The sequence below is a fragment of the Oryctolagus cuniculus genome, chromosome 8 (assembly GCF_051225735.1).
Source record: "Oryctolagus cuniculus isolate XC-2025 breed Fujian yellow rabbit chromosome 8, ASM5122573v1, whole genome shotgun sequence".
Classification (NCBI taxonomy): Eukaryota; Metazoa; Chordata; class Mammalia; order Lagomorpha; family Leporidae; genus Oryctolagus; species Oryctolagus cuniculus.
Window position 1 is genome coordinate 148,469,593 of NC_142874.1, and position 13,166 is coordinate 148,482,758.

At 41.6% G+C, this 13,166-nt stretch overlaps 1 protein-coding gene across 9 annotated transcripts in view; it reads left to right on the forward strand.

Moving 5' to 3' along the window:
* ERICH1 (glutamate rich 1) overlaps positions 1 to 12,878 on the forward strand; it is a 78,997-nt gene extending 66,119 nt beyond the window's left edge. For 7 of the 9 annotated variants that reach the window (XR_016212252.1, XR_016212251.1, XR_016212254.1 and 4 more), the window contains 3 exons: positions 2,833 to 3,300; positions 5,885 to 6,079; positions 9,277 to 9,694. Coding sequence is in view for 3 of the 9 variants with exons in the window: in XM_051839259.3 (XP_051695219.3) it covers positions 2,833 to 3,300; positions 5,885 to 6,079; positions 9,277 to 9,350 (737 nt within the window). In the remaining 6 variants the exon portion in view is untranslated. Of the gene's footprint in view, positions 1 to 2,832; positions 3,301 to 5,884; positions 6,080 to 9,276; positions 9,695 to 9,880; positions 10,017 to 11,796 lie in introns of those variants that run through there. The other 2 variants (XR_011378083.2, XR_016212250.1) reach the window with 2 other exon arrangements.
* Positions 12,879 to 13,166: the final 288 nt, after the last annotated feature.

Below are 13,166 nucleotides of genomic sequence, written 5' to 3' on the forward strand. Positions count from 1 at the left end.
TCTTGAGTCCCTGCCCACAACATGGGAGCCTCGGTGGAGCTTTGCACACCTGGCTTCATCCTGGACCAGCCTTGGCCATTGCAGACATTTGGAGACTGAACCAGCAGATTGAAAATCAATCTCTCTCTCTTGCTCTCTCCCTCTTTCCTCCTACTCCATCCACCGCTCCCACATCACTCTTTTCCCTTCAAATAAGTAAACGGGTCATTTAAAAAAAAATCACAATACTAACATATTTGGATTGAGGTGTTGCCTGAGTACCCTTCCACTTCATGTCTGTTAGTTTCCAAGACTCAACTGCATACACATGAAAAATAAAAGTAATGTATGAATGCATGTACTTTAAGCCTATCCAAAACCAAGCTAGATAATTAGGTTATTTATTTCAGTATTAAAGTTTGTTTCAAGGAAGAATACAGAAACTACTCTTTTTGAAGATGACTGAATAATATATTTTAAATATTTGTCAAGCAGATGCATAGTTTGATGTGAACATCATTTGATATGATGTGAACCAATACTAACATCTTCACTTACGAGAGCAAAATCAGTCTTTCCTCAGATGGTGTCTCTTTACCATCAGGCATCCAAATTGAAAACTGTAAAAAGTCAGCATCTAGATTGTTGTGTTTCAATACAAATCCGTTTTTATAGCAGTAAGTCCTATGTGGAATTAAAAGCTAAAATTTATATCTTAACTGTAGGCAACCAAAACTGCTATTCCCAGTTTCGTGATTATTCTCTTGCTGTCTTTGGAAATAGTTGCTCTAGATCTAGATCAATTTAAAAAGGAGCCAGAGAACCCACTCTTTAAAAGTCATAGGCAACTCCTACAGTCCTCTTGATTCAAAGGGCGGCCAGTGCCTACTGACCAGGGAGACTGTCCCTCCCTCTCGAGAGCTCCATGGTCTCAGAGGCTGCAGCGCTTGGTGTGGAAATTCTGTCCAGGAGTTGATGTGGCACATCCCGTTCCAGGACACGTGTATGTTCAGTCTGACTTTTGTCTTCAACAGCCAAATCAGGCACAGTGATCCTCTCCACATGATGCTGTTCTGAAGGCAACTGCTGTGTCCACCAGCCATGCCTACCCCACATACATCCCTGAGTTCGCCAGGGATCCCAGGCCTGACCTGGGCCCCTCATGCCCACACACGATTTTCTCAACATTTCTCCCTATTTGTTTACATCTGTGAGACCCCAATTCTTCCTTGACTGACTGTGGATAACCAGTTTATGTTATTACAGAACGTTGTCCTGAACTGTAGGGAGCACTAGGTTATTGAAGTAATCAAAGTGTCTTATGTTATTACAGCTCAAATACTTATGTTCACATAGATGGTTTAGATCAACATTAAACAGGAACTTACTGCTTTTTATTTAGTACCTGCAAGACATTGCTAGCTTGAGGGTACTTATCAGATGCAGTTTGTGGTCTCAGCCTTGAATTTAGAAAACAACTCCTATTTCATTTGAAACATTTAGCCTGTTTTAATGTAACACCTATTTGAGAGTTCAGATAATCTGAAAATCTGTGACTACTGTCACTATCTACTCACGGTTCATCAGAATGTAAGTGTCAAATAGTGAAGAGAATTTTGACAATTATCATTATTTCTAAGGTTAGCATGTCTGAAGGGTGTGTTTTGAAGATAGCAGCTTGTGTGTGCCTCCCAGATGAGGTCACCAGTCAGGCCTTCGGCTTGCTGCTGTGTTTCCCTGTGACTTACGTCACAAATGGCTTGAGGAGCTGAGGTGGAAGGAAGGAGGGTCATGAGTGAGTGTGGAGCTGCCTTGCTTGGTCAGAGGCCTGTGTCTGGGTTTGGAGCCCTTAGAGAACGGAAAGGGCTGGCAAAGGTTTCCAAGTTGTGTACATCAAGCTCCAGTTGTCATCATCTCCCTGGCCTCTGGGCTGAACTGAGGGCTCCTCTGGGCTGTGGCCTCACAGGGTCCTTTTTTCCTGCTGTGGTGCCTGTCTGATCCTCTGGCACCTGAGATGCGAGAGTGACGTGTGGAAGCCAACCATGGCTTACTTCTCTCAGTGTCTGCTCAAGCCTGTTGTCAACACGTGGGCAGCAGCATGAGATCAGGAACGTCTGCCCTAAGGAGTAGATGGGGACCTTGACTCTGGTCAGGACAGCCATCGTGGCAGAGATGGCTGTGGAGCCGGCCTTCTGTCAGATGGCCTCAGGACAGGCATGCTCATGACAGAACCCCACATGGTAGTACCAGGGCTTGTGGAGTCCCCACTTCACAGCAGAGGCCTGGGAAGTAAAAGCTGATAAGCGGTGGTCATTTTGGGAAGTTAACATTCCATAGACCATCTCAAGAGTTAGCTGTTCTGCCTTGGTCTATCAGCTGCACTTGGCCAGGTCCCTGATACCAGTGCACACTTGGAAATGAAATAGAAAAAGTGCCCTGGTGATCAAGAGAAAATTATGGGTTTCATAATAATTTTAAAATATTTTATGTTCATAGGTAAGGTTCAGGGGAAACTGAGAACTCTCATTCAAGAACTAGCAGTGAAATTGTTCACAATACAGTGTCTACTTTGACAGTGACACAGCTGACCAGAGTGGGTTAGAAAGAGGATTATCTATGTCGGATGACAGAGATGACGCTTAATACTTATTAAAATACTTATTTTGTGTGTTCTCATGTTGGTAGTGTAACATCTTTGGTAGAGTAACTACTGTGACGTAAAGTTGAGAATCACTGAAGCAGATAGCTTAAATTCTTTCTCTACTGTAAGATCCTGAAAGAATATTTATTTAGCTTATATGTTTGTTATGGATCCATTATACTGAAGATTGTTCTATTTGATATTTTGAACAGATCAGGATTCTCATGATCAACCAAAGAGAAGAAGAATTAGAAAGCATAAATCAAAGAAAAATTTGAAAAATTCCAATTTTGTTCATGTAGAACAAGCAGAATTAGAGAAACATCAGAGTCTTTTACAAGAGAAATTACAGCACCAGCACACAGATGGCCCGTCAATCAGCAAAAATAAAAAAAGGAAACTGAAAAAGAAACGGCAGATTAAAAGGAAGAAAGCAGCTGGCTTAGCAACAAAGGCTTCAGGTGTCAATTTCATGTACCAACCTGCAGAGAGCACCAGTGAGCAAGAAAATGAAAGAGACAGTGAGGGAGAGGTTAGAGACAGCAGTGAGGAAGATGTCAGAGATGCCAAGGAGGAAGAAGCTGGAGACGCCAGTGAGGAAGAGGTTAAAGTCACCAATGAAAAGGCAGATGGCATCCTAAGCTTGCTGAAATCAATGCAAGAAATTTATTTTTATGATGGTATGTATTTTCCTGTTTTGACTAATGGCACCCACTTTCAATTGTGGAAAAGTGAACAATAAGTTAATATTTTGATGTTTACAATATAAAGCACATTAAAGTGTTCATGACAAATAATGAATTTCAAGGCAAAAATCAAGATATTTAAATTCTCTCCACCAAAGGGTTGGAATTGCTAATTACTCGAGACATTCTGAAAGAAGCAGCATGGCCAGCCCAGTAAAGCTGTGCCTCTGGGTTGGCTGGGCTCATGTTCTTCATTCCTCTAAAATCAGGCTTCAGAGTGTGTTGGTGTTCTACAGTGTTTCTAACTGAAAGGCGAATCTAGACCGGAGGTTTTCATGGACTTGTGTTCACCTTCATAAATTTATAGAGCAGTAGAAGCAGCACATTTCCTCTTTAGGAAACACAAGGACACATCAAAAGATCTGTGAGGAAATGGAACTAAAAGGTAAGTTTGGTGTAAAAACAACTTGAAATCCATGCATAAGACATGTTATAATTTTCTGCATATAGCTTACTGATTTAAGATTTTTCAGTTAGCATTTTCTGGAAACTATCTGAGTTCGTGTAGGATATGAAACTAAAGGTGTGTTTATTCTCATGACTGGCAGTTGCTTACATTTGTGTTACATTTTATTGATAACTGGCCAGAGGATTACAAAGAAGCAACTGCCAAAAGCCAGGAAGAAAAGCACTCCAACAATTTTCTTATTTTTATTTATTTATTTATTTATTTATTGACAGGCAGAGTTAGACCGTGAGAGAGAGAGAGAGAGACAGACAGGAAGGTCTTCCTACCGTTGGTTCACCCCCTAAATGGCCGCTATGGCCGGCACTCTGCGTCGATCTGAAGCCAGGAGGCAGGTGCTTCCTCCTGGTCTCCCATGTGGTTGCAGGGCCTAAGCACTTGGGCCATCCTCCACTGCACTCCCGGGCCACGGCAGAGAGCTGGACTGGAAGAGGAGCAACCGGGACAGAATCCAGCACCCCAATTGGGACTAGAACCCGGAGTGCCGGCACCACAGGCGGAGGATTAGCCAAGTGAGCCGCAGCGCCGGCCAATTTCCTTATTTTGATGACATTACTAATAGATTAGGGAATGTGGTGGGTTTAATAGTTCCAGATTTCAGCAAGACCAATTTGACCCAAGAAGATGATGCCAGGTGTCCTTAGCCCTTTTCTCTTTACCATGTTTATCAGTGATTTGTATCAACAGATTGAAAACGTAATATCCAAATGACACCAATTAGAAGACATAGCTGATACACTTTGAGATAGAAGGTAGGATTCAGAAAGATCTCAGTAGATTTTTCATTCTCTGTACAAATAGAATAGCTTATGGCAGACCAGCAGCCATGCCAAGAATAACTAGAAAATCAGATTAAAAGATCTGTTGAAGGAATGTCAGCTCCTGAAGAAGTGACACCTGGGGAAGTGAACCAGCCTCCTATAGCCACTTTTCATTCAGGGTATTGGCCAACTGTGGATGTGAGGCATCGGGTTAGGGTCTAGAAAAGGAGTCCTAAGAGGCAGACAAATCAGCAGAGTATATGTCAGTCTCATGGAATTATGGAGACAGAAAGTAGAAAGTCGGGGGCTGGTGAGGAAGAAAGTTGAAGAGACCCTAACACTGTGCTGGCCTTCCCTCAAAACCATCACCAAAATCTGACACCCAGGGAGGAGGTAAAAACCCACGTAAAGAGCCCCTGAGTATTACAGTGGACTTCTTGGCTGTGCTGATGTGCTGTGCAGACAAGGTTTCCCAGAGCCCAGGATACCAGAGGTAGATGACTTGGCAGACATGACAGACCCTGAATGAGCCAGGTTGACTCACCCTGACCCTGTTTGCCTAGCAGGCTAAGAGCAAATCCATCTTGTGCGTGCCAAGAGACAGGACCATAGAGCCAACACCGAGAGAATAGAGCCGTGGAAGTAGCCACAGGAGCAGAAGACATTGATTTCATCAGACAGGAAAGTTTAAGTAGATCTGGTTAAGTGTTTCAAGAAATTGGGGCTAAAATGAAGAAAAAAGATTTTAAAAAAATGGAGACTCTAATAACCGAAATTCAGAACTCAGTGTAAACAGAAGATTAAATTCTACATAAAACACAATAGCTAAAGCACCAGAGGAAAAGGAGCTGTAACCGTCACAAGACCAGCAGCTGAACTGATGGTTGTCCTTCAGTACAAACAGTAGGACCTGGCGCCTGGTTCTTGGTTTGCTTGACTCATCCTAAACCGCCGGCAGTCTTGTTCTTGTTGTTTAAAGACACGGGACAAGAAGATGAGGAGCTTGGCTTCGCTGGTTTATCCTAGAGCTGCTTGTGACTTGGAGTCCCATGTTATATTTGGACAGTGTCTTGCAAGGTCAAACACATAAAAGTTTCCATTGTTGTTCAAAAGTAGCGTTTTTGTTGTCCTCATGTACTTTTCAGAGGTCTCGTGTCCCAGTGCCTTTGTATGTCCCAGACATCTCATTCCAAGTAGAAATGTGTTTGAAGCTTTCCTTAGGAAATGAAATCTTATCGTCATCATTTACAAAAGTAAAGCTCTATTTCAACGTGATGCTGACTTCGTTTAGGTCTCTGCAAAGACTCAGATTCCTCTGTGTGTGTGGAAACCACTGAGGAGCTGCTGCGGCTCCTGGAGTCTCACTGCATGCCTGCCTCAGACGTGTTCGTTCTGGACCACATGAAAACACTGTTGCTTTTGCAAGATACTGAGAGACTGAAGAGTGCTCTGGAAATATTCCCAGAACACTGCATGATGCCTCCTGGTAAGTACTGTGTGGTTTACTTGTTGTACTGCTGACATGCTGTAGTCAAAGTTTTTCCGTGAAGTTACACTCCACCAGGACAGCAATGAATCAGAAACTGTAAGGATGCCCAGAGAGCTTAGAAGAGTAGAATACCACAGAGAAATGGGTTTCTTCTGTCTCTGCTTGCTATAAAATATGTCACAATATATGTGGAACTGCATGTGCAGTCTAATTTTCCAGACCTGTGAGCTCTCAACTCTTAGAGCGCATTTTCCTAAGTTTTAATAGAAGTGAAATAGTTCATTTCTTCCCTTTTCCTTCTCTTCTGCTGAGGTGATACAAAGTAAATTTTTTTCTGTCTTCCAAATATTTTGGTGTGCCTCATTGAACATCTACTGTTAGGAAGAGTGTTGAGATGTTATGAATCTCTTGTTTATTTCCAGCTTTTACTGGGTAACCATTCTATGCAGACTGTAGTGTGCAGGGGCCATGTGTGTGGTGGCATGGGCCAATGGTGGGCATAGGAATCATGGAGAAAGAGCCAGTAGGATTGGCCAACAGGGTGTGTGTAGAAGAGCCAAGAAGCTGGTAGGAGAAGAAGGACTGCAGGAAGGAGCAGGCTGGGGTGAAGAGCTGTCAGGAGCCCTGTGCTGCTTGCTGGACACCCACGTGGGCACCTGGACAGAGTAATGGGGAGTGGGAGAAGGGCTTCATCAGGAAGGGGCCAAGAGCAGACCATGACTGATGACCTTGCCACGAGGGTTGCTGTGAAAGAAAATGGAAAGTGAGGTTGCAGGAGCAGGCAGAGTCTAGAGGCACCGAGAGAGGAATCAGAGCAGGGCTGCTGTGGTGGGGAGCAGCCTGTGTGGAAGGAAAGAGGGAGACCACGGCTGGAGTCACAGGAGCAGGGGCAGCTCTGGAAGGGACACAAGATCAGGGGTCTCAACTCAGAGACTAGCATTCTTTGTTATTTGGTCCTCAGGCCTACTATATTATTTAACAAATTTAAACATCCACAATAACTGTTCATCTCAAATGGCAAAAAGCCTATTTTATTAAGTTCAATTAACATGAGATTTTTATGAGATGAACGAAAGTAAACCATTTAAAGTTTTGAATCTTGGGGCTGGCATTGTGGCGCAGCAGGTTAAGCCACTGTTTGCAATGCTGGTATCCTGTATCCTAGTGATGTGTTTGAGTCTTGGCTGCTCTGCTGCTGATCCAGCTACCCGCTAATAATCCTCAGAAGGCAATGAAAGATGTCCCAAGTGTTTGGGCCCCTGCCACCCACAAGGGAGACAGAAGTGGACTTACTGGCTCCTGGTTTCTGCCTGGTCCAGCCCTGGCTGTTGTGGCCTTTTGGGGAGTGAACCAATAAAAGATTTCTCTCTCTCTCTCTCTCCCTCTCTCTCTCTTTCTCTCCCCTTCTTGTCTCTCTTTCTCTCTCTTCCTCTCCCTCTCCTTTCCTCCCTCTCTGACTCTCTACCTTTCAAGTAAATAAGTCTTTAAAGATAAATTTAAGTTTTTTAGGATAACATTTCCATCTTTTTAAGAGTTGTGTTGTGTTTCTCATACTTGAGGGTTGTGTGTGTGTGCAGTGTTCTAAAATGCATCAGGCCGTGGTTAGCACTCTGCATTGTGAGATGCTTCAGAAGAGTGTGGACAGCTGTTAGGATATTCAGCAGATTCCTCAATATTAAGATCATTGTAAACCATTTTTTAATCATTGGAAGTCATTGTTTTTTTTAATTATTGATGGGTTTTGTCTACCAACATATTTATAATTGACCAAACTAAAACTTCTGTATGAATCTGTTTCTATAAAATTGATTCCCTTCAAATGCATGTAAATATGCATTTATAATATTCCTGGAGTCAGACTATTTTGTGAAATAATTTTTTTAAATGATGAAGCTTTATTTTCAATAAAATAAATAGATTTGAGTATTACAGATTTGGCTTACACTAATTTTTCAACTTATGTTTTCTTTTCCATAAAACTAGCTCATAAAGTTAAATTAATAGTTGTATCTCTCATTTCTGTGGGACAAGCATGGAATAGCATTCTGTGAGTAGGTACAGGTGCTTTCTGACCGTTGTATCTCTGCTGCCGTGTGGCTGACTCAGTAATTCTCTTTCCTGGATCATAGATGTCTCATTCAACAGGATACAGGCTACCCTTTCACAAATGTAGCACAGCTGCTTCATAGTGTTAGGCAAAGTGGGTGTTAGAAAAGTGACACCTTTTATCATATGCACCTGTTGTCGTAGGTAATATCTGCCATTCACTGAGTTGTGATCACTCACACATTGAGAAGGTGCTTCACGAGTTTTTCTGTTGAATCTTTGGTCCTCTGTATCAAAGTTTTATTATTCTGACTGTTGGGGAAACTAGGTGCAGAGGTCAAGCAATGTGAAGTCTGCTGTGGGTGTGTCTTGGTGTGTGCAGAGGGGCAGGTCTCCTGTGCTAAAAGTGCCCATCAGGTGTGGAAGTGAAACGTTTGCATGAGCAACAGTGGACTGAGTCCTGGGCATCCTGGGATCTTAGACTTGGGGAGTATATCTTTTTCCTGCAGGGCTCATGCCCAGTGTCCATGCTAATAACTTTAGAAGTGGCCAAAGCCCCTTATAAACTGGATTCTAGATCTTTATGAGTTGTAAAGTCTAACAAGGGAGGATCTTCACTCAAGTTACAGTTCTCCTGTGAGGTAAGGAAAGGACTGACTGCACAACAGTGTCAAAGAAACACTCATCTCCTTGACAGTTTCTTTGGGCTGTTCCCACAGGGCATTGGCATTCATGAAATGTGAATGCTGTATAATTTCTGTATTGTCTCATGGGAGATTCTACTTTACCTTTCTCTTCTAGTTAACCTGTGACATAACCTTCTATGTCCTTTCAATTTGTACATGGCTTTCTTTCAGATCAGATTTTAAACCTGTAATATTGTGCTGTGATAGCGTGAAGTTAAAACCTGAATAAAATACAAATATTCAGAACTCATCCACTATTCTGCCATATTTGTTGTGTATTGTGTAGTTAACAAGTGTAGTATGTCACTATCACATGCAATTGTGCCAAGTTTGCATTTTATTAGATTATTTCAGGATTTACTTTGGACCCCAAAACTAATATTCACAAAATAATAATTTATTATTTCTTTTTGTCTTTGTTTTATTTTACCTGTTGTTTTGTTTTTGTTTTTTGCTTTCCAGACCATGCCAGAGTAATCTCAGCTTTCTTTAATTACTGGATCACACATGTCCTTCCTGAGAAAAGCAATGAATAAAATCACTGTCTCTCTTTAAGAAGAGCTAATATTCAACAAGAAAATATAAAAGACAGAAATGAAGCAGGCTGAGAATTAAATCTTATTTACAAAGGTTAATTCTCAGTGTTTTCTTTGCAACCCAAATCCAGGGAACTTCAAAGACAATTTTGCCATGTTACTGATTCCTGTCTTTGTAAATAATGAATGAAACTTGAAGTCTCACCTGAAATTTAAAATGAGAAATAAGAGTGAAATTTATATTTTTCATTTATTTGTAATTGCATGTATCTTGAATTGATTCTGTTTAATTCCTGTAAAAATTGAAAATGGACATTCTATTAAATTAAGCTATATGGCTTGAAGATGTTATATATTTTTATAAAGTCACCTTGCATCTTAGAATCTTTGTTTTAAGAATACTTTATAGGTATTAAAATGTTCTAGTTTGGGCCTGCCTTGTGGTGCAGTAGGTTAAGCTGCCACATGCGATGCCAGCATCCCATATCGGAGCGCCAGTTCGAGCCCCTGCTGCTCTACTTCTGATTCAGGTTCCTGCTAATGCACCTGGGAAAGCAGCAGAAGATGGCCCAAGTACCTGGAACCATGCTACCCATGTAGGAGACCAGAATGGAGTCCAGGCTCCTGGCTTCAGCCTGACCCAACTACAGCCACTTCAGCCATTTGGTGAGTGAACCAGCAAATGGAAGATCTCTTTCTCTCTCTGTCTCTCCCTTTCTCTGTGTCACTCTGCCTTTCACATACATAAAATAAAACTTTTTTAAAATGTTCTAGTTTAGGGCCGGCGCCGTGGCTCACTAGACTAATCCTCCGCCTTGCAGCGCCGGCACACCGGGTTCTAGTCCCGGTTGGGGCGCCAGATTCTGTCCCGGTTGCCCCTCTTCCAGGCCAGCTCTCTGCTGTGGCCAGGGAGTGCAGTGGTGGATGGCCCAGGTGCTTGGGCCCTGCACCCCATGGGAGACCAGAAAAAGCACCTGGCTCCTGGCTCCTGCCATTGGATCAGCGCGGTGCGCCGGCCGCGGCGGCCATTGGAGGGTGAACCAACGGCAAAGGAAGACCTTTCTCTCTGTCTCTCTCTCTCACTGTCCACTCTGCCTGTCAAAAAATAAAAAAAAAAAATTAAAATGTTCTAGTTTAAGTAGTTTGCTTATAGTATAATTTGTAGCCGCCCTCCACCCCCACCCCCACCCCCAGCTTTACTTTGAGAAATAACAGCAAGAGCTAGTTTTCCTGATTTATCTTTGTTTTTGTCATGGAAGAAGTTCCTAGGTTTTAGCATTACTGAATTGGCAAAGCATCAGTCAATTTATGTAACATTTTAGGAGGGCGTTGACTCTATCCCTGAAAGTAAGAGTGGTAAAATATATATCACAGAAAGTATGATTTTTTTTTTAACTTTTATTTAATGAATATACGTTTCCAAAGTACGAATAATGGATTACTATGGCTTCCCCCCCATACCGTCCCTCCCACCCACAACCCTCCCCTTTCCCACGCCCTCTCCCCTTCCATTCACATCAAGATTCATTTTTGATTATCTTAATATACAGAAGATCAGCTTAGTATACATTAAGTAAGGATTTCAACAGTTTGCTCCCATACAGAAACATAAAGTGAAAAATAATAGATGATTTTTTTTTAATGATGATGAAATCAGATCAGACCTATTGTCATGTTTAATCCCAGTGAGAGTCAAGTTGGGAGTTGATAGTTTCTTTTCTTTTCTTTTCTTTTTTTTTTTTTTTTTCTTTTTTTTTTTTTTTACAGAGGATCAGTTTAGTATGCATTAAGTAAAGATTTCAACAGTTTGCACCCCCATAGAAACACAAAGTGAAATATATTATTTGAGTACTCGTTATAGCATTAAATCTCAATGCACAGCACATTAAGGACAGAGATCCTACATGAGGAGTAAGTGCACAGTGACTCCTGTTGTTGACTTTACCAATTGACACTCCTGTCTATGGCATCAGTAATCTCCCTATGCTCCAGTCATGAGTTTCCAAGGCTATGGAAGCCCTCTGAGTTCTCCGACTCTTATCTTGTTTAGACAAGGTCATAGTCAAAGTGGAGGTTCTCTCCTCCCTTCAGAGAAAGGTACCTCCTTCTTTGAAGACCTGTTCTTTCCACTGAGATCTCACTCACAGAGATCTTTTGCCAGAGTGTCTTGGCTTTCCATGCCTGAAATACTCTCATGGTCTTTTCAGCCAGATCTGAATGCCTTTAGGGCTGATTCTGAGGCCAGAGTCCTAGAAAGTACGATTTTAACCATTTCTAGGTATACAACTCAGTAACACTAAGTACATTCACCATATTGTGTGATTGTTGCCACTGTCATTTCTTTTTATGCCTGAAAGAATGTTCCTTGCTGTGGATATATGACTTTTTATTTATCCCTTTATCTGTTGGTGGACACTAAAAAGGATTGTCTCCCCATTGTGAACAGTGCTACTGTGAAGACTTGTCGACAAGATTCTGTGTGGATGTTTGTTTTCCTTCCTCTGAAGAATAGAAATGCTGACTCAGTCTGTGTTCAACATTGGAGGAACTGCTAGACTTTTCCGCAGTGCTGCACCATTTTATACTTCCCCACATGCTCCACACCACTTGTAATTCTCCGTTTTCTTGATAGTAGCCATCCTAATCAGTGTGAGGGGGGTGTCTCATGGTGGCTTTGATTTGCATTTTGCTAATGACTAGTGATATTGAGTACCTTGTAATGACTAATGGTAACTGGGTATATTTTCAAGGGCTGTTGGCCATCTGTATAGCCTCTCTGGAGAAATGTGTGAATATCTTGTCTGGAAAAATGGCATGGCACATATTCGTGAATTGTGCTGTTATTTCATTATAGAAGTTCTTTGTATATTCTGCATATTAACCCCTACTAGATACATGACTTGAAATGTTTTCTCCCATTCTGAGCCTTGTCCTTTCACTCTGAGTGGTGTCCTTTATGCACTAAAATTCTTAATTTTAGTAAATTGCAGCTTGTATGTGTTTTCCTTTGTTGCCTGTGCTTCCAGCTTCATATGTAAGAAATCGTTGTCAAACCCAGTGTCATAAAGATTTTACCTTATATTTTCTTCTAAGAGTTTTTAGTTTAACTTTTATGTTTAGATCTTTGACCCATTTTGAGTTAATTTTTGAACTGTTGTAAGATAAGAGTTCACCTTCATTCCTTTGCGTCTGGATATCCAGTTTTTCCAGCACCATTGCTGAAGAGACTGTCCTTTCTCCACTGAATGATCCTGGTACCCTTTTCAAGAATCATTTGACCAACATACATGCAAAGGCTTGTTTCTGTACTTTATTCCTTTGATCTGTGCATCTGTCTTATGCTAGAACCATGGTGTTTTGATTTCTGTAACTTTATAGTAAGTTTTCAGATGAAGAAATATAAACCCTTGAGCTTTGTATTTCAAGACTTCTTTTGGCTATTTGGAATCCCATTATATTTTATGTGAATTTTAGCCTTAGTTTTTCTATCTATGCAAATAAAAAGACATTCATTGGGGTGTTTTAAAAGATTTATTTAGTTAGTTGGTTATTTGAAAAGCAGAGTGACAGGGAGAGAGAGGAAGACAATAAGACATCTTCCATCCACTGGTCCATTCCCCAAATGACTGCAACAGCTAACGCTGGGCCAAGATGACGCCAAGAGCCAGGCATTCCATCTGGGTTTCCCACATCGGTGGCAAGGGCCTAAGTACTATAGCCATCTTCTGCTGCCTTCCCAGGCACATTAGCAGAGAAGTGGATTAGAAGCAGAACAGCCTAGACTTGAACCGGCAGTCTGATATGAGATGCCAACAT